The sequence below is a fragment of the Bos mutus genome, chromosome 11 (genome assembly GCF_027580195.1).
Source record: "Bos mutus isolate GX-2022 chromosome 11, NWIPB_WYAK_1.1, whole genome shotgun sequence".
In the NCBI taxonomy this organism is placed as follows: Eukaryota; Metazoa; Chordata; class Mammalia; order Artiodactyla; family Bovidae; genus Bos; species Bos mutus.
In genome coordinates this window covers 63405218-63426128 of record NC_091627.1, presented here as the reverse complement: position 1 = coordinate 63426128, position 20911 = coordinate 63405218, and the positions used below count along the sequence as shown (strand labels likewise).

Below are 20911 nucleotides of genomic sequence, written 5' to 3'. Positions count from 1 at the left end.
TTTATTATTAAAATTTTTCTCAGCCTTTAAATCATTCTTCAGTAGCCAATGTTCACTTTTAAATGTAAAAGAATAATTTTTTTAAATCTTAGGATGGGATAGAGTAGGAGAGAAAAACTCATGAGATTTAAATTTTAACACTGTTAGGGCATTGTTTTAACTATGAACTCAAAGATAGGGGTGGGGGCAAAATGGGCAGTAAATGGCTTATTGCAAGTTGCTCCTAAATGTAAATAAATCATGACATCATGGTATCCCCTGAGTCAGTAGGAGGAAATGCTTCAGATATTTTTTGTGACCCAAAGAGAAACTCCATATTTGAAACCTAAAAAGCAGATACGGGACGTAGTGCCTCATGCTGCAGCTAAGGCAGGAATCCAAGCTACACTTGATTTTCCTAAAAATTGACAGATGTGATTTTTTTTCTGCACTTCTTTATGCATCATTACATATCAAGAAAATGAACAACTGATGAATATAAATGTAAATGCCCCGATGCTTAGCAGGAGGTTTCCCCATTTTTTTAAAGAAAATTCCAAAATAAACTAGAAAGCAGAGAAAGAAGGGGAACACCACAGCACCTGTGTTCTTTCTGAAAGCACCTCTGCAGGTTTCACAATAATTCCATTCTTCATTTTAATGGGAATTTTTAAACCAATGGACTCACCTCTATCTAAAACTGAGATCAAATTGTAGGTGTAATTGTTCATCACTCATGCTAACAACAGCAAAGACACAAACAGAAACTCATTGTGAGTGACCACAGGTCCCCAGGTATCCCCTTCATCAATAGGCCTGCTCCAGGTCCCCACTGGGAATTCCCTGGCGGGCCAATTCAATTCTGAGTAACATGCTGCCAACCCTATCTGGAAAAGTGGAAAAGGGTGTGCACAGCGTCTTCTCGCCTCTTTTACAGGAAGTTTAAACCCGATCATCTCAACTTTAGTGGCTATAATTTGTTGTCTAGAGTTCCAAGAACTTGGTCTTTTATCTATCTAAAGAGATCAAAAAGAAAAAAGGAAGGCAGAGAGCGAGCAAGCTGTGGCCTGGCCTAGCCCCTAGCGAGGCTCTAGCTCAGAGCAGTAACCTGTGCAGGTAAGCCTTCCAGCGGCATTGCATCAGACCGGCTCACATCAGTCTCCAGGGTGAATGGAGAGGTGAAACACTCTGGTGCCCTGTCTGCAAACTCCTCATTCTCCAGTTCTTGGCAGCTTATTTTTCCAAGTGTTTTGTTTCAGGAAACGTGTGTATTTTTCTTTGTACATTTTGTGGATTTCCCACAACTGGCTCTGACAGCTGTTGATTCTGTTAAATGAACACATTATAAAAATCCTCTTTAAAACCTCAAGCAACAGTGGACTTAAAAATAATGGCAAAATATTTTAATGGAGTTCCAGTTGAGAGTTGGTTTAAAAAAAAAAATACAAGTGAAAGTACAGAAGTCCTTTAAGTCAGAGCTAGATTTAAACTGAATGTATGAGCACGTGTGCATGTGTGCGTATGTGTGCGTGTGTTTAATGGGGAAAGAGGGGTGTTGCAAATCACCACAAATATTTACACTGTACTCCCTTTGTTCAAATCACATACTTTTAACAGGAAAAGCTGGAACTGTGGCTATTTAAAATTTTAAATATTCAAACGCCTGTAATTAACCATATGAAACAAATTATGTCGCTTTTCTCCATACCAGCACATGCAAAGAAATTCGGGTGGGGGACTGGGAGGTGGCAGAGTCGGGGAGACAACTCCAAGAGGAGGCAAGGATGATGTTTTCATTTTGCTCTAGATCAAAGGAGAACAAGAATGGAAACTGTGGCAGAGCCAGCATTTTTACATCGCTGTCTTTCACACTGGGCTATCTAAGTTTACACAATTCCCCAGACTGGCTGCATATTAAGCTTGCTGTGTACAGCTTTATTATGGTGCGCTGGTGGAAGAAGCATTAATATTCCAGCTCCGCAACTGACAGGGCATTTACATGCGCCCATCTGAGCGGCACCTGAGAGATCTTCCAAGGTGCAGTAGCTGTGCGCCTATTGTAAAGGCAAATGAAGCTCACCTATTCCCTGCTGGGGTCAGAAGTGACCTCACCACCCCCCAAGCCTCAAATCCTTCCCTTGCCAACCTAACTCGATGCCATCGCAGAATGACGAATGAGCTCAGAAATAGACCCTAAGTTACTAACCCTGCTAAGAACAGCAAAAGCCATTGCTGAAATGTTTTAAAAATGCATAGGGAGTGCAGCTGGCCAGTAAAAAGCAGAGAGACAAATTCCAGTGAACCCAATATGGAATACGTTACATTCTAAAACTGATTAGAAATCCAGTCTGATGTTTACTGGCTTCAAATTGAGTTTGGCATCAAGCATACTGGCTTTCATAATGCTGGCATTTTTTTATTATTATTATTTTAAATCTGCCTTTGGTTCCTAGGAGCACATGTGGAGAGCTAAAGCATTCTTATTTGTCAGGTTACATTTCCTAGAAATTAAGTTAGTGACACAAAATGACTCTAGTAGCAGTAATGTGGTCCATGCTCAAATTAATTAGGTCATTTTTGTAAAACCTACATGACAAATTACAAAGGTAAATTTACTGATATTGGCCAGAGCTCTATCCCCTGGAAGGAAAGGGGAGAAGCATTTTAAGGACTTATTTACCTGGGTAGGAGGAGAGAACAGGGAAGGGAGAGAGACAATGGCCAATTTCCCATTGGTATTACAAATAAAAACACTAGTCATTATCCATTAAATTATATAGTCTGAATATATTTTATGAATTTATTAATGTCTTCCAAATTGACACATAAAATAAAAACCCTCTTGATTTGAGATAGTGTTAAAAATGGACCCTAAGTTTAAATTTTTTTTTTAATCCTTGTAATAATAACACTGCTGACATAACCATGACCCAAATGAAATCTGAACAAGCAGAAAGGTACTAAAGATCCTTGGTGATTAAATCTCGTGCTAAAAAAGTGGCAAGGTGCCAGGCTGGGTCCGATTTGATGCTAAGTGCCTTTTATTGCACAAAGCTGGTACTACTGTATGTAAAAACAGACTTGGGCTTGGGGTAAATTTTGTCAAATGATTTCTTTGTGCAATAAAGGGTGTGAACAGACCAACCAGAGTAGATTAAATTAACAACGAGTGACGCAATCTTGGTGCATCGCCCTAACTGTGCTACTTCAGTTAAATTTCACATTTTCTCCCAGACGAAAGCCAAAACTTTCCTCCTTTCTCACTGACTAGTGTGCAAGGCCACCACTCACCTATTCTTCTTTTTGAAACACTTTCGCTAAGAAATCACAAAATTCTGAAAAATGCCTCCTTAGGTTTTGCACATCTGCTATATATTCCTGTCCCTGTCCCCCACATTAGCCAAACTGAGACAGCAGTATGAAATGATGATTTTCCAGGATTCTACAATGTGCCATTAATATGCCTCCAACGCACCTCTTCCCTGAGCTTAAGGTTTGCTGTTCTAACTCTGCCTGCACATGTCTAGACCCAGTTGCATTTTCCAACCCATGGGCAGCTCCACAATTAAATGCCACACTCACCAGGAGGAAGGTGTGCAAAGCAGATTTCAGATCCTTTAAAAGTAAAAGGCTCAACTTGCAACAAAACTAGAAATGGCGTGATTTGAGAAATTACAGTACTGTTTTTTTTTTTAAGCCTTCATAGAATAAACACAGAGAATGGGAGGGAAACTTCCCCCCTGCTCCTGTTCTTGAAGTGAATACATATTTGTGTTTCCAATAAAAGGCCATTTTTACATTAACTGTCTGTAACAGCAGGAGACAGAAAAACTAACACAATCTCCACATCACACACAGGACGATCTTCATATCACGTGGCCCTGTTCTCAAAACTAGTATTTATAAAAGACAACTAGGAAAATGCACAATGCATCTTTTCTGTGTCACCAAAAGGGTGACACAGAACTTTGGGATCTTTGGGATCTTCCACATTTTAGATTTTTTTTCTTTTTGGCTTGCCCAAGTAAATTTAGCAGCCATGCGGGCCACTGTGTTTAATTAAGCTTTCAAAAGTCCTCTGACAATGCCAACAATTGTAAGACACTTCTGCGGCTCAATCATGCAATCGCTGTGACAGTTCTATTTACAATTTGTCTTAGAAAGAGTTTCTCTGACATTGTACTTTGACAAAACATCCAAGCTGCCAGTTCACAACCTTTCTCTGTCTTATTTACAAATACATCTTGTATATAGGACTCCCAGTCTCATGAACATGAGCCTTTGGGTAATGGCCTCGCAAACATGGGCTCCCAGTGAAAATCCTAGGTATTTATTAAGAAACAATATTCTTTATTCTCTGGGTGTGAAGGTTAAATAAAATGTTCACCAGTATACTGGGGATTTTTTTGTTTGCTTGTCATTTTTTGTAGCTGCCACACTAAAAATTCACTTTAGAAGTCAGTGATTTTTATTCAGAATCACACAAATAAAGAGAAATGAAAAATAGGTTATAATAGGATACTATAATTTATAGTCTCATTTACAATTATATCATAAAGTACATCCTCCAGTTCAGTCTGAGATAGGAAAAGAATTCAAATGGGTACAAAAAGAAAAGGCAAGTTGAGTTTTTAAATTCTGAAAAGCATGAGTATGTTATACTTGATTTACCTTTAAGTAACATGTTTATATATTTCTGGATTGAACTGGTACTTTTCCTTCCACAGAGCTTCTGCCTTACATATTATTATCTAGGTATGAGGTGTATTGTCTAGGCAAATAATTTTTAAATACCCTGATATCAATGCCTATGTTCTTGATTTTAAAGAGAAAAAATGTTAGCTAGCAACAGACTGCTTGACAGTTCACAGGACTCATCATATTTTCTGCCACTCTCTCAAAAAGCTAACTTTATGACAGCTCAACCCTAATTTAAAGATTTCTATGTGCAATAAGCCAAAACCTCAAAGCTGACACTGTGGGATAATATTTTTTGGCCTTTTCTATAAGTGAACAGCAGTTCCACAGTCACTAATCTTCAATGAATACTTGCCCCCCTCATAAAACATGAGACTAGGAAACAAAACCAAACCCCAATTAAAAGTCCTGACTGCCAGTCAAAGACTGCTGATATCCAATAGTGGATATTTGACACACACACTGATGAACTGGGCCCTGCACAGTACAACCTGCTGGTTTCCAGTTAAATTAACACTACTTCAGGGGTCTCAGTGGATCATAATCCCACAATCTTGAATATTTGAATAAAATGAAAAAAAACAACCTGAACAACATACAAGTGTACATTCAACCTGGTAAAAATTATCCTCACTAAAAAATACTCGGCTTTGAGAGGTCTATGTACAGCCAAAACGCATGGCATCTTACTGAAGATTTAAAGAACTCCACTCAACCTCCTGTGTGAAAGCCCAAACTCTAAGCTTTATTTATCTCAGGAAGAAGATCTGTCGCTGTTTGATTCCAGCTTCCTGCCTATAAGATAGCACAGAGCACACAGTAAGCTCGTATCCAACTTACACCACTTTAATAAAGCCTTTCCTACACAGCACGTTTAAATAACTACCTTTTATACAGTTGCCAAACATATTCTTCTAGAGATTCATCAATATATCTCTTTCCTAATACAGAGCATTGCTTCTCATTTTTGTGTGTGACACAATTCAAATATCTACTGAATGATTACTCTTATTGTTTCCTTCCTCACCATAAAAAGAAAAGCAGACTTGGAATGGTGAAGATGCACTTGAGAGAAATGGGCTGCGAGTACACAGCCGTCTTCCAGAACTTCACTTCAGAGGCACCTGAGAGCCAGGGCATCTTAATTTACGTGCAATGGCAGAATGTTAATTTCACCATAGGAAACTCTTAATTCATTACCGTGAATTATGAGAAGTCGTGATTCTAGTTACTGACATCTCGCTTTGAGATGTGACCACGCTATTTATGTTCAGCCAATTCCAGGGTGGGAACAGGTGATTAAACACAATGAAAGGAATCAAGACTTTGTAATTATTCGTGCATGAAAGGTTTACCTCACCTGGGTCGCAGCACTGGTGCACCCATTGAATATCTTAGATAGCTTAGGTAGCTTTTCATCTCAGCGAAATTGCTTAGCATTAGCCCTATAAAATATATCTTAAATGTGCTTTTTGTGTGGAGGGGGTCCTTCTTTGAGCTCTCTTACAGTACTACTCCTTAAAAAAAAAAAAAAAAGAATCTTTATGACCACCAGAGAATTCAGGAAAATCTCATCTTTCCCTACATAGATTTACAACTGTGACAGTGAAAAGCCTTCACTATAGGGCCTCCCCCCACCAGCTTTTAGATTTCTCCAGTAAGTACAGAGGGACAGAATGTTCAAGCTGGTTAATCGGAGACTGAATAACCTACTTGGGACCTCAGTAAAAAGTGGTTTTAATTCTTGCTTGACAGACACTGTGTTTTGTCTTTTTAAACGAGCGGCTCGATATGTAAATACGATGTTACATCACGCAAGTGTTACTCCATATTTGGAGATTTAGAAAGGCTTTGGATCTCCGAAGACCAAATCTCCTTCCGCTTGCTCTAGCTTCATTAATCATGCCTTACACTTCTGTACATTTTCCTTCCAGTCACAAGGCAGCACATGGAAATGGTCACCACCATATCCTACCGGGGGCTGGGGGAACAGATAAAATTGTAACCTGCATGGCATATAAGCTACATGGGATGGATTCAAGAAAACAGTTTGTAAACACAGCTTCCCTGGCAGCAGCTTTCTTGTTTTACTAAAGGTAAAGTATCTGGGTGCTATTGCAGGAAGCATTAAAAAAGAAAGAAAATGCCACATTTGATTTTAATGAGCAAATTCCAGAGAGGGGAGGAGAAATGATACAACATTTAATCCCCTCTGGACCACTGACCCACTACAGTTCAACTTTCTGGTCAAACTCAGTCGGAGGGACAAGTTCCAGGGCATCAACTGATTCTATGCACTACCCTTCCTAAATCTAAACAAACCTTCTGCCTGTGGGGGGCAGGGGCAAGGGAAGTAGAGAAAGTGATTCGGACATGCCGGTTTTGTCACTACAGAATCCGCATTCACTTCATCTTGTACGTTAAATCATTGTTGTTTCATTTATTAAAATGTTTTAAGAGTCACTATATAGTGTTGTTGATTATCATTCAGAGTAGGGATTTAAGTCCCTCTGTAGTGGTTAATTCCTTTCCCTTGTGCTGCTGAGAAACCCATACCTCTAGCTACCTTTCTGCTAAAATTAACCAGAGGAAGCAAGGCTGTTGAATGTGTATATGTATTTTTCCAAGAGAATTTTAACATTGTGTTACAGCAGAAACAGTGAAGTCTGGACTGGACATTTGTAAGGGTGACATGTGGTTGTATAAACCACAAACAAAATCAAGATACATCTGTCAAAACCACATCAGAGACAAGAGAGAGCACAAAGAAGCATTTATCATTTAGCTGAGGAGGCAGGCTGCAAGGAGCAGCCGTTCCTGTCAAACCAACCTTTTGAAATTTCCAACATGCCCTTAAACTTTTCGAGTAAGCATGTCTGTGCGCTTCAGCAACTGCCCTCTCTACTCTGGCCTGGCCAGTCGAAAATGGCATCTTAAAGTCAAGGTCACGGTGTCATCCCACCACGGGGCTGTGTTTAATTACAGCCCCATACGGGCTGACAGCCAATATGGATCCAAGGCTAGCCCCGAAGCTCAGTTAACTCTTTCCAGTCCCTCCAAAATGCCCCTCCAGCCCACCGAACGTCACGGAAGCCTCGAGAACAAACTGCACCACTAGGGAAGCCTGATCAGGTATTCTGACCCAAACATGTTACTGGCCGAACTACAAATGCCCATATAGCCCCTCTGCCTCTGACTTATCACCAGGGTTGGAAATGGGCCTTGGAAACTGGGCTAGGTGTAGTAAGGCTCGACACTTCAAAATGAGGAGGAGAGAGAAAAGGAAACAAATTCAGAATCAGTAGATCCAGAGAGAGGGTATCAGGTGTGTGTAACCTATCCTGCCTACATCTGACTCAAGTGAAGTGGAAAATATTTATTTTTGTGTGTTCTGGACATAAGCCATAGGAATGATTACTTGAACGTTACAGGGCTGTCATGGACTGTCACATGGAGAAACACAGAAAGCACTTCACCACTCCTTAGTGCATGGCTACAGTGCCTCTGAAAATGAAAAGAAAACATGCAAACAGCTTTTCTCCTTGCTTCTCATTTACCTGCTATGTGTTCCTGTTTGGGGCAAATTCCTCTAGATGACGTTGATAAACAATCGTCATCCTCTGGCGTGACCTGGATGCCAACCTCCACGGGATTGGATGCTTTTTTCATCTCGATTGGTGAAGGGGAAGGTGGCTTATCCACAGCTTTTTCTAAGCAGAGGCTGCCATTGCATTGTTTCCGTTTGTGCTCGATAAAAATGAGAATGTCCCCCAACGGGAAGTTCATCTGGCACTGCCCACACGTGAGGAGGTCGTGGTCCCCTTCTGGGGCTCCCAAAGGTCCGTGGTCCGGTTCATCATCTGTAAGAATGGCTTCAAGAGGCTCGGCTGTGGTTGAAGAAACAAAAGCACAATTATTAGAGGGCCAGAAGGGAGAGGAAAGGGGGAAATACATTCTCAACCCCATCCCACCCCAGCACATTATGTAAAGGGTTTCTAGGCTCCTCCATTTAAGTTTCAGAAAAACATGTGAGCACCTGAAACATACACGGGTGTGGAAACTGACAACAAGAAAGCAAATTTATCATAGAGGTAAACCATCATATAGTTAAAGAAAACTGCCTGACCTGCATACTACCATGGAGAACTACACACACATATATACATAACACACGCGCACACACACAACAGTGTCCGGTTTGTGAGTTTAGAAAGAATGTGACTGTTATTTAAATAGTTAGCACAGAAACATAACGTAAGCCTAAATAATAACCACCCCCAAAGAACTGGTAAAAACATGGATTGAAACCAAATTTGTTTCTTTTTTCCTATACAGTAAGTTGTCTATTGTGCCCAAGAATAAAAGGAGAGGTGAATAAACACACACACACATCCTCTTTGTGTGTGAACATATACACTCAAAATATACAGAGATATGGCTTCATAAATTAGAAAGCTACTACATCACACAGAAAACGTGCCGTATTTACACTGCCGTGATAAGAAAAAGATTGCATTCACCTGTGAAACGGATCTAAATAATAATCATAAAGCAGTATAACCCACACTGCCAAAAACCTTTCTGATCTCACTCTCAGCAGTGCCACAAAATCAAACAAATACCAAATTCACTGGCAATTCTTCTCAGACACATTAGCTAAATGGGATACTTTTGAGTACTTAAGAAAATAAGCCAATTAGTCATTTTTTCATTCTGAAGAAAGGAATGCCTAAAATATTCTAAACATGTTTGCACTTGGTGGCCCCCATCACATAAAAATCAGAATGGTCAAGCAAACGCCACATTTCAGATCAAGGCTGAGAAGTCTTTTCTTAAGACTTGAAATACTTTGTCTAATGTTGTCAAAGTTGACTAATTTTCTGAATGAGCTCCAAAATGCTTCATTATGGGACTATTTCTGTACACATGATCACCAGTGGATGGTACAACAAGGTAGATATGTCTTTCATTCCTGTTTCTTTAAATTAAAAAAAAAAAAAACTTTGCACCAAAATACTCAAGCATGTATCTGAACAGCTTCTATCATTTTTTAAACTTCCAAAGGGGAAATGAGAGTAAGCCTCTGCTCCTGAAACCTTACGCTTACTTACTCCATCACCAAAAAAAAAATTTACAAAACACAGAATACATCCAGGATGCTGCCAGTTAATAAAACTGAAGCAGAAAATGTACAAGTCTTAAACAGTTAATCAGTCTGACCTTCTTTAGCAAGCTGCCAATTTCACATTTAATGAACTTAAAGCCACAGAGAATCAAAAAATAGATTTTAATTTGAGTGTAGAATATTGGAACAGATTTTGATAAAGTGCAAAAATCCAGTGAACTCAGGTTAAATTTATTTCAACCCTACCCAGGCTGAATACTGAGGGGGAAGATCTGGAGTAACTCCCAGATGTGCTGGGTGAAATAATATTGAGAGAGCCCTGTCTAGCTGCACCTGTGCTCAACTAGGACATGTCATAATTTCTAGCCTCTGGTACTCCTCCTAATTTAACATAAGGTCACCACAGGAATATGAAGGTTATATTCCTACTAATAAAGACAGAAAAGTAAGCACTTGCATTTCTTTGCCCAACATACTGACCGAAAGATAGATACACATGCATACTTTCCAAATAAAAGGAGACAAACAGAAGTGCTTTTGCATTATGCGTCTATGTCATCTTTCCCCTGCTTGCTTTCATTGTGACAAGGGAGGAACTGAATAAGGAAGTTATTCGCCAAGATTCCTCCTATTTGAATTAAGGATTTTAAGTACACATTAACAAATGTGGCTTTTTTGGTTGTTGTTCAGCATTAACTGCAAGTTCAGAGGTTTACAGATTGAAGAAAGACTGAGGAGAAATACCTCATTTTTTAAAAGTTAGCAGTACATAGAACCTTGGGAAAAAAAAAAAAAAACATTTTTTTAAACTCCATCGTTAGGATTTGTTCTTTATCCCCAAGCCCTGACACATTTCTGAAACTGGAAATATTATTTGGGAGCAAAAGAAGATACTCTCGTAGGTATCAAACAGTTAAAGGTAACGCGGTACAAAACAGACTTGGTTAAAGTCTTCTAAATGTAGTGACTGAACTGATTTACAATCAAAACCAGGAAATGAAGTGGTAATTCAGAGGTTGCTGATTACACCTCCACATTTCACCTAATTAATTTTATAGGAGGCAAAGTTCTTGAAAATAACAAGATGATCAAATGTACAGATATAAAACCTATAACCTCAACATTTTCTATGCTCTTAACGTAAATTATTGCTAATTAACAAGAATTATATCCTAATGTATGAAATACCTTTAACATCAGGCTCTCTACTAAACATTTGGCTGGTGATCTTCAGAGAAATACCAAAATGTGTTCTTATCGTTGCTGCTACATTATTAAAAATCAGACGAAGTGAGGCACAAAGAAAATATGAAAATACAATTCTCTTGGTGTAATCTACTGATTTGCATTGACATCTTTTCTCAGTGGCAATCAACATTTCCTTTCTGGGCTCTGATAATTTCTCTGTATTTTAATGCAAATTCCCCTTTCCCTAAAAACATTCCTAACCTCAGCCATTTTACCCCCTCCCTCAATTCAATTCCATCCTCCTTCACCCCCACAAAACCGGCGTTTCTAAGCTCCGGCCTAAGCGCTGGCTACAAAGCAGGGAGTCCAGGATTGAAGTGGAAGGGAGTGGGCAAATAATCATAATAATTAGCCGTGAATTCTCTACAAGGGGAAAAAGAAATACAAAATAAAATGCTTCTGCGTTCAAACAGCAAGACTGACTGAAACGTCTCAATGCCCCAGCCGCTGAACTGAGATCTCTTTCCTCTCTCAGCAGTTGCAAAGGAATAAATTTAAAAAAAAAAAAAAAGCCTTATAAGAAATGTAGGGAAGGAGCAAGAGAAACAAGGGCTGCTGGGGAGGGGGAGGGGGAAAGGCGCTCTGCCTTCAAGTTTGCTTTCCAAGTCCTTCTCTTTGATTGTCTTAACAGGGTAAGGAAGCACAACGAGACTGAAATGCGGAGAGAAAAAGCAAAAAAACAAAAGCGAAGGCAGGGGCGACAGGCCCGGGGCAGGGGGCTCGGCGGGGGTGGGCTCCGCGGAAAGTGAAGTTGGGCGCGGGGACTCTGAGGCACAAAGCGAGTAGCGTGCTGTCCGCAGGCTCCGGCCGCGCTCGCTGCGAACACGTGCAGCGGCGGCCGCGGGGCCGCGGGGCCCGGAGCCGGGAGTCGGGGGCTGGGGGCGGGAGGCGGCAGGCAGCCCCGGGGCCCGACTGCTGCCTCCACGCCGGTCCTGCCCGGCCGCGGGGTGACGACGGTTCCCCAGGCCCACCAGGTGGAGACACGGGAAGTGAGGCTTGGAAAACTCGGCAGGTTACCCTGGCGCTGTCTCGGGATCACCGCACACACCTCAGGCGCGGGTCCTGAAATTCATTCTGTGTCCACAGGCTCACAGTTTTTACTTTGAGGGATCTCTGCAAATGCGTTTCTCCCGCAATCCCCGGCACCGGTGTGCACAGCGCGGCCGCGGCTGCGGTTATTCATTATTAATGACGCCGTTTGCCCGCATCATTATGATGATAACTATTACTATTGTTGTGATTTCGGGCTCGGAGGCGAGAGCTGCAGGAGGCGGGGGAGCTGGGGGGCGGGGGGGGGGGGGGGGTCGGGCTGCAGAGGCGCCCGGCAAGCCTGCCGCGGCCGCCTCGGTCCGCGCTTTGCACGGGGATGAGGGGGTGGGAGAAGTGAACCTGGAGACTAAGTGCAAACTTGCCGGATCCCGCTTTCGGCCTTGCCCCAAAGCCGGAGAGCGCGCACTCCTCTTTCCTCCCAACCAAAAACGCCTGCCCGAAAGAACGAAAACTGCACCCCGCTCCACTCCCTGTGCACTGGGGAGTCGGCCGCGCGCCCGGACGCTTCTCCGCAGCCCTGGCCAGAAGCATTTTTAAAGTCAAAACGAAGAACAAAGACAGAAGGGGTGATGGGGTGGGGGGGAGAGAAAGGGAATTCTGCCTAACCGTCCGTTTCCCCCACCCCCACCCTCGCAAAGCTCTTCCCTCCGGGTCGAGAAATGCAGAGGGGGGTGGGGGAGGAGGCCCTGGTACAGGTTCAAGTTCGCTGAGCTTTCTTGATCTTGTTCTGCCTCCTAGCGACCGAACGGCTCATTCAGCCCTAGAAGCGGGGGATGGGGGCAGGGGGGAGGGAAAGGGGGTCCTGAACACTAGAATGGCTCCCGCCCCCTCTGCGTACCCAGAAAATTAGAAAGGAGCGACCACCGCACCCACTTTAAACTGGCCCCTTAACCCAAAACCCGCCCTGAGACTCGGGGATTCCAAGGGGATAACCCACCCAGCCTGGAGCCTCGGGATGGGCCCGGGGAGAGTGGGGGACGTGGGAGCAGCCTGGACTGCACGCCACAGTCCGTCCTTTGAGCCCCCAGTGCATCCTTCCGAAGAAGGGCCCGGCTTTCCCGAGTGCTGCGAACACTGCCCTTCCTTCCCGCCGGTACCTGGCCGGGCTGTAACTTCACACCGCCGCGCGCCGCGTCTGCTCCGCATCCGGCGCGGCCGGGGGAGTGGGGGCGGGGGAGAGCGATGAGGGAGGGATGCGCGGGGGTGGGGAGAGGGAGGGCCCCGCAACGTGCCCGGGCGGGGGAGCTTTCGAAGTGTATGACAAGTTCCAGGACCCAGTGAAAAATTCAATTCCCTACGCGCACCCCCCACACACACACCTTTAAAACATACAGAACTGGATATGGGGTGGTCCTTTAAAATTGCAGCAAAAATTAAAATAAGGGTCATGAATGAGGTGGGGGAGGGAAGTGGGCCCTCTCACGCCTTTCTTTCCTTTGCAGCCAAACTTTCCTTAGCGCCCACCGCCTGCCTTTCCAGGCGCATTCTGTTAGCCAGGAGACAGCCACCCACTTAACCACCCCACCTCCCTTATACAGACTCAGAAGGGCCCCCAGATCCAGCCAGGCCCGAGGTAGAGAGCAAGAACTCAAGGGAGGGATGCTTGGAGTCCCGGGGTCGAACACTCCCCAAAAGCATACTCGAACCAACTACTCCCCTACCGCCTACCCCCCCACGCCCCGCCCCCCACCCCCACCTAGCTTGGCCGAGCTCGGGAGCTGAGGGTTATATGCTTGTCCCTGTGGGAGGGGGGCAGGGAAGGCACGTGGTGATCTCCCTGCCGCCCCGAGCTGGGGGCAAGATGCGTCGCGGGTAGGGGACGGACAGGACTCGCTTTTAGGGTTGCTTTGCAAAATAAAAATGCTTTGCAAAGATGAGTTTCTCCCCAACCGATTTCGCAGTAGGGTTGGCCAAGAGGAGGTCTGGGCATTGTACTAGGGGGCCAGAGAGGATCCTGGACCCGCTGGCGCTGAGTCGCTGCACCGCCTGCCGCTGGGCCAGCGGGCTGGCGGCGGGCGCCGGGTGGGCGATCCCGGGCGGGGCGGGGGCGCGGCGAGGCCGGGCGAGGCCCCGGCGAGGCCCGGCCGCAGCCGCCGCCCGCTCCCGGCCTGCCGCTCCGCGCTCGGTCCTCTGTCTGTTTGTTGGCAGGAGGCTCCCGCACACGCGGTGCTTGTAAACATTCAGACACGAGATTTTTCCCAATCAAAATCCACTTCCACTTTTTTTGAAAATCTTCCAAAAAATAGTAAGAGGAGGGAGTTCCTCGCTCCCTCTCTGTGCCGCCGGCGCTCTAAGTTTGCAACTAAAGAGGTTTTGGTGAAGGGGGTAATTGTATTTTTCCCCTCTATTAGAGATTGTGAGATATTTGTAGGGGGGGGCGCGGTGGGGGAGTCAAAGAGGAGAGCGTTGCTGCAAACGGCTGGCGGAGCGTTTGGCGTCTGTCTGGGGGCAAAAAAAAAAAAATGTTGCCTTGTTTTATTTTATGTTTTTTATTTTATTTTCACCTATTTTCGCCGCCGCTGAGGTTCGGCCGGGAGGGGCCGGCAGCGGCAACCCGGGCGGCAGCAGCCACAGCGCCCTCCCTCCCTCTTCGACTGGCCCCCGGCCCTCGCTCCTGCCCTTCGGCGGCGGCGGCGGCGGCGGCGGCGCGGGAGGGCAAGCGCGAGGAGCCGGCACAAAAGGCAGCGGGGCAAACACCCACCTCGGGCCGGAACAAAAGGCTGCAGCGCCGGCCGCGGCTCCGGTCCTTCCCGGGCGCCCAAGCTCTCCCGGGCGCCGCGGCCCCTCTCCAGACTCGGCGGACTCAAGAGCGCCCGGGGCCCCCCTCCCACAATTCCACTTTCTCACTATTGTGGAGATGACTACTTTCCTCCCAGTGCACACTTGACCGTGAGCGCGCTGGTGTCCAAGGGCCAGTCTCACCTCTTTTCTCCCTGGGAATTGTTTTGTGTTTTTTTTTGTTTTTTTTTTTGACTTGGGCTCCCCACCCCCCGTTTTTCTTCCTACGGTAAGTGGAAGTAACCCCCTTTCCCCTCAAGTTCCCTCCCTTAGGTTTGCACGAGAGTTGTTAGCATCCACAGCATTGTTCATTATTTTGCAAAATTGGAGGCGAAATCATTGCATTCCTTTCCGAAAAGCGAAATAAAGCAGAGGAAAGCAGGAAAGAGGAGGAGTCAAATTTTTGTAAAATTAAATAAAATTAAAAGATTCGTGCTATCCCAAAAGTGTACATTCGGCTACGATTCGGGATGGGATGAGGTTGGTCCCCCCCCCCTTAATCTCTTTTATCCCGACTCTCGGAGGTTTTTCTCGTGAAAAAAAAAATTTTTAATGCATGCACACACCCCTCTCTCCCCCTTTCTCTTGCTTCTCGTCCTGCGCGCTCTCGTGATTATTAATAATTATTATTACTATTATTGGGTTACTTACGCGAGAATTCCCGTTTGCTTAAGTGCTGGGGTTTGCCTTGCTTGCGGCGAGACATGGTGGGCTGCGGGGCGGGCGGGAGGCGGCGGCGGCGGCAGCGGGCGGACGACGGCTCGGTTCACATCGGGAGAGCCGGGTTAGAAAGAAGGAGACTCCAGAGAAAATATCTTCATCAGTGCCTTTTGACATCCAAAATAAATTAGAAATAATACAAAGATGGCGCAGGGAAGATGAATTGTGGGAGAGCCGTCATGGTTTTTTTTTTTTTTTTACCAAAAAAAAAAGAGAGAGAGAGAGGAGAGATAGAGGGGGAGAGAGAGAGAGAGAGATGAAAAAAATGGCAAAAGCCCCCCTGAGCTGCAAGTTCAAGTGCGGACGTGACGTCCCTGCGAACTTGAACGTCAGGAGTCTGGATGGACAGAGACACACAAAACATGGGCAGGGCGAGCAGGAGAGAAGGGGAGGAGGGAAGGGGAAGCTCACACCAATGGACACACATCAGGGGCTGGACATGAAAAAGAGACCAGGACAAGCCAATGGCCAGTGCGGGGCGGGGGAGGTGCCGGGCGGGGGGCTCCGCAGACGCCAGACGCGGCCCCCGTGGGAGGGGCGGGCGGAGGGGAGGGGGCGCTGGGGCCTCGGGCTCACCAGTGGCCGCAGCGAGTGCCGAGGCAGCGGCTTGGCGGGGAGAGAGGGAAGGGGCGGCGGGGGAGGGGAAGAGCCAGACGTGCGCCCTGCTCCCCCCAACCCCGGCACGCGGACCCTAAAATGAAAGATTATTTTAAATTAAAAAAAAAAAAAAAAAACAAGAGTGTCTGGAGGCCGCAGGGGCCGGGGAAGCGCGGGCGGAGGGAAGCCAGGTAGAGTTGCTCCCGGACACCCTCCTGCGTGCGCACACCCACTTCCCTTCTCCGCCGCGGCGGAGCTCGCGCCTCGTGTGCGGACGCCGGGGGCCGAAAGCCCAGAGCCGGCGGCTGCGCTCGGGAAACTTTGCTCGAGGAGAGGATGGCCAAGAAAAATCACCCGAAGTTGGGAGCTGAGACTCCAAGTTACAGCTACGCCGCGGGCGAGGGGAGGCGGGAAGGAGCGCCCGGCCAAGCAGAGTCCAGCTCAAGTTTGGAGGCTTGCGGGTCCGGAAAGGCAGCGCGGGGGCCTCCGGGAGCCCGGGCGGTCAGGAGAGAGAGAGAGAGGGCAAGGGCGAGAGAGGAGGTGCAGGCCCTTGGCCGGCTGGCGGGGAGGGCGCCCCCCAGGCCGAGCCGGAGGGCCGGGGATCTGAACGCCCAGACAAACGATCGGGTCTGAATGCCACTGGGAGCAAGGAGTCAGGCTCTCAACGGCCGCGGAGGAAGAAAGAACAGGGAGCCGGACTCGGGGCACGTTCCGGCCCCGGGAGTGGAGTGCCCGGACCCAGGGCGAGGGAGGCGCAGAGGCGTCCACCTCACGGGGCCGCCGCCGGCCAGAGGACAAAGCCCGGGCAGTCCGGGGAGTGCCAGTCCCTGGGAACGGGCTCCCAGCGCCGCGGGAGGTCCCTAAGCTAGGTCCCAGGAAAAGACACACCCCCTCCCACTCCAGAGCTACTGCTAAAGCACCGAGGAACGGCAAGAAAATGTTTCTTACGGGCAGAGCACAACTAGTCCAGTGCAGTTACCCAGGGAAAGAAAATGGGGAATAAAGAAAGAGCGACTGGCTCGCGGGAGCAGCGGGGAGGCCACAGTGGTGGGGTGACCGCCCCGGGTCAGCGCCACGCTCTCTGGGCGCCCGGGGCGGAGCTGCACCCGCTGGAGCCCGCAGCCCAGGTCTGGCCTTTCTGCAGACTTTCCCGGGAAATTAGGGAAGACCTGTTGGAAATAAACCCCTGTCTCTTTAATGCACATACACACGCGCGCGCGCGCGCGCTGCTGCTGTCAAAAAGCGGGCTTCACTCCTGGCGTGGGATACTTTCAGTTTTACGTAAAATGTACAGCAACAGCACCCCCTGCGATTGGAAAGTTTATTCAGAAACGTGCCTGCAAAGTCCCCCGGCGTCTCCCGCCTCCCAGTCTCCCCGCCTGCCTGCGCCACCCTGTAGCCTCAGCCGACGCCGCCGCCGAGAGACCGCGCTGCGATTTCAAATCCGGAAGGGCAGGGGGGAAAAGAAAATGGACTCAGGTCCAAGGGAGGAGCGGAGGGTGCAGCGGGGGGTATGGGTGGCCGCGGCCCGCGAGACTGCGAGCTGCAGGTGGACGTGTACAAGTATGGGTCTGCAGAGCGAGGAGCCTTCTTTCCCTCTCCTCCAAGAGGCTCCATGAACCCTCGTGTTTTCTCTTCTCCCTCCTTAGTCTGAGGGACGTCGCTTTCGTAAATGCACCTCCTGGGCGGTGTGCTTTATTGTCTTAAGCCAGGGCCCCCGGCTCGCAGGCGCGCACCCATCTCCCAGCCGCGCCGGCCAGCGGCTGTTTATTCCTGTGTTGTCTTAGTAAAGTTTCAAACCCATTAGAAAATAACTGGTTTGCCTTGCTCGGCGAAGCTTCGGGCCCCTCTAAGGAAGAAAAGGAGGTTTTGGTGCTCAACAGTGGGAGAAATGTGGGCTGGACCGAGTTTGTGTAAATGTGGTTTGCTGTTATTGTTTCCCTCCAGTTTGGTGGGGGTTGAGGGGGACTCAAATACTGTTTAAGAAGCAGGAAGATTCACTTGCAGTAAAGCTCTGTAGCGTGTGCGTTATACCATTTCCCCCTTTTCACGAGTTCTTCAGAGCAGGTCAGCATCTCTTTTCCACTACTGTCTTTTTTTTTTTTTTTTTTAATCTTGTTCAACTAGCCTTAGACCGACCAAAAGAATATCATTGCAGGGGAGAGGGTGGGGGGAGCCGGTCGTGGAGGAGAATGGTTGGAGGGAAGGTGAGGAGAGGGAAGAAAAAAGTACAACTGGGAGGCCTTTGAAAAATAAAAAATAAATAAATAAAATTCCCTTCAGGTAACAATAGTGAGTCCGATTCTTTCCGGAACCGAGCTTTTCAAATTTAAATATTTTTCCCATCCATCCATAAAAGTCCATATATAGAGAAGGTATATAAATGAGCGAATGTGTGTTGTGGAAATATATATGTATGATTTATATATAATGGTGTGTATAAAGCTTTTCAGGGTTGGCTGTAGTGTAAAAAGTAATGACTTTATTACCTCTGAAAGGTTCTGTGGTTCACATTTAACAGTCTTCTGAATTACAATTCATTACACAATTGTGTGCTCTCTAAAACCGGCACCCTATCAGGGCCGCTATCTGTGGTTATTTCCAATAAATAACTGGCAACATTTTATTGATTTTCTTTTTAAAAAAATCATAGGAAATTAAGCACTTAGTTACAAGTAGGTCTGCTATGTTATTGCACTTGTTTCAGATTCCAGGGGGTTCCTTCCGAAACCACATCTTAAAACGTACCTTTAAAACCCAATTTTGCAGCTGCCTTCCCTGGGTGCCCATGGAGAGGTAAGTAGCGACGTTTCCACCATTAACATATATTTAATTTCACCATCATAAAATGCCCAGAGTGAAATAGGAACTACCCTCCACTCCCGCCCCTCCCCCAGCCTGATTTCACCCAGTCCAGAAAACCAAGGCTCAGTATTGGCATTCGATTCCCTCCTGGTCGCGGACCCCCACTCCGGTCCCTCCTGCTTGCCTCTACGAGTGACGCCCCCTCCCTCATTGCTGCTGGATGCTCGCTAAAGCGCCCAAAAGTGGGGGAGGGGGAAGGTGTGTCTGTGTGTTTAAAGAAATAAAAACGTGTTGTTTTAAGAGCTTTGAAAATATTACGTAAGTATTGATTAATGATGCAGGTGGGTTTGTAGAGGGGTGAAAGGTCACTTTAAACGCTCACACTTGGATACACAGTCAGTATATTTACTTTCCAAAAGTAGCTTTTAGAAAGTAATAAATTATGACAACGTTAAAATTATTTTCTGGCGTTTCTGTTAACTTCATGTGGAGCTGTAGAACCTTTGCTGATTCCACGGAAGGGCTAATTACGCTTGGTGGGCTCTTTCCCAAACCTTCGGTGACAAAACTGCGTGTAAACTCCAGGCCACCAGGCGACCCCTCCCCTCTCCTCCTCCCCCTCTCTATCTTGCCCGCGGAGGAGACTCCCCAGGACTTCCTGCAGTATATATTCTGCCTCTGATCTCCGTACTTAATAGCCAAGTCCTGGTTTATGCTTTATAATGTGTTGACAAGTTTTCTAACAGACTTTCTGAAATAATGCACATATATTCACGTCGGTTAGAAACCCACCGTATTTTTAGAGTCGAGTAGATCTATACCCTAATGCAGTGAGAGAGTGTAAATCATAGAGGATTTCATAGTCCTTTCAGTAGTTTTCGGTATGAAGTATGAGCCGCGTGGCCTCCGGACGTAACCTTTTAGAAAAAAAGACAGTGCTTTTATTTTATGGTGTAAAGTGCTTTTAGCTCCAGGGCTCTGAACGTGAATGTGGTCAACAAACAGCTCCAAGAGGCAGGCTTAATACGGTCCCAGCCCTCGTGCCGAGGATCGCCTGGAGTGGGGGACTCAGGTTGAGCTGGAGAACTAAGGGTTAAAAGGTCTGTCTCAATAGAAACTACAAGATTAAAATAAAAAAGTCACTGTCTGCCTTTAGCAGGGAACACCTTTACAGACTTAAAGATAAATGAATGAATGGTTAATATAATCGCTCCCACCTTGCTTTTTACTTCTGGTTTGTTTTTTTTCCTTCCTAATGGAAGTTCAGAAAATAGAGAATGGACAGTCATCTCGATAAAAAATAAAACTTAGGTTTGGATTCATCACTTGGCATAGGTTTTGGGGTTCTAAGAGTGGGAGTGCTAGGGTGTTAAGACAAAGGTAAAATTAATGTTAAAAAGGAAAGGAGGTTGTGCTTGAGGAAGGGGGTGGGCTTTGTGTGGGCACCGCAAACTGAAAGGTGAGCATGAGGGCCACAGTCACCTCTTCTTCCAAGCCTCCCTCAGCCCCCACCCACTATAACATTTCTTCCTCCTCTGCTCCCAGTATGATTCAGAGTCTGGGACCTAAGGAGGCCCCTGGAGGGCAGTGTCTACACCTGCAAAGGGACAGACTTCCCCTGGGAGGCTCTTGGGGAAACAGTATGGCATTTCTCCAGAGGCTCCCTGGACATTTAGCTGAGATGGTAGAGATGGTAAGGGTTGGAGATGAGGGTGACGGTTGTTTTCCCTAGTTAACTCCTCCATCAGGGGGCAGTAAAAATGGGATGAAAGCATTTAGCTGACTGGCAGACTACTTCACGTACCTGGATGGCTCTATCCACCCCCCAACCCCCTTCCCCAAACCACCCCAGGAAAAGAAAGAAGGAAGGAAAGAAGGAAGGGAGCAAAGTAGGAAGTAAAAAGCTGGATC

General features: G+C 46.6%; 1 protein-coding gene across 8 annotated transcripts in view; it reads right to left on the bottom strand.

Annotated features, from left to right (window-relative positions):
- Positions 1–15978, bottom strand: part of BCL11A (BCL11 transcription factor A) — a 101537-nt gene extending 85559 nt beyond the window's left edge. For 4 of the 8 annotated variants that reach the window (XM_005890494.3, XM_070379530.1, XM_005890493.3 and 1 more), the window contains exons 1-2: positions 15530–15978; positions 8235–8564 (exon numbers count right to left, since the gene is read on the bottom strand). In XM_005890494.3, coding sequence (XP_005890556.1) covers positions 8235–8564; positions 15530–15584 — 385 coding nt within the window. In that variant the 5' untranslated portion in view covers positions 15585–15978. The remainder of the gene's footprint in view (positions 1–8234; positions 8565–15529) is intronic. The other 4 variants (XM_070379532.1, XM_070379531.1, XM_005890496.3 and 1 more) reach the window with 4 other exon arrangements.
- Positions 15979–20911: the final 4933 nt, after the last annotated feature.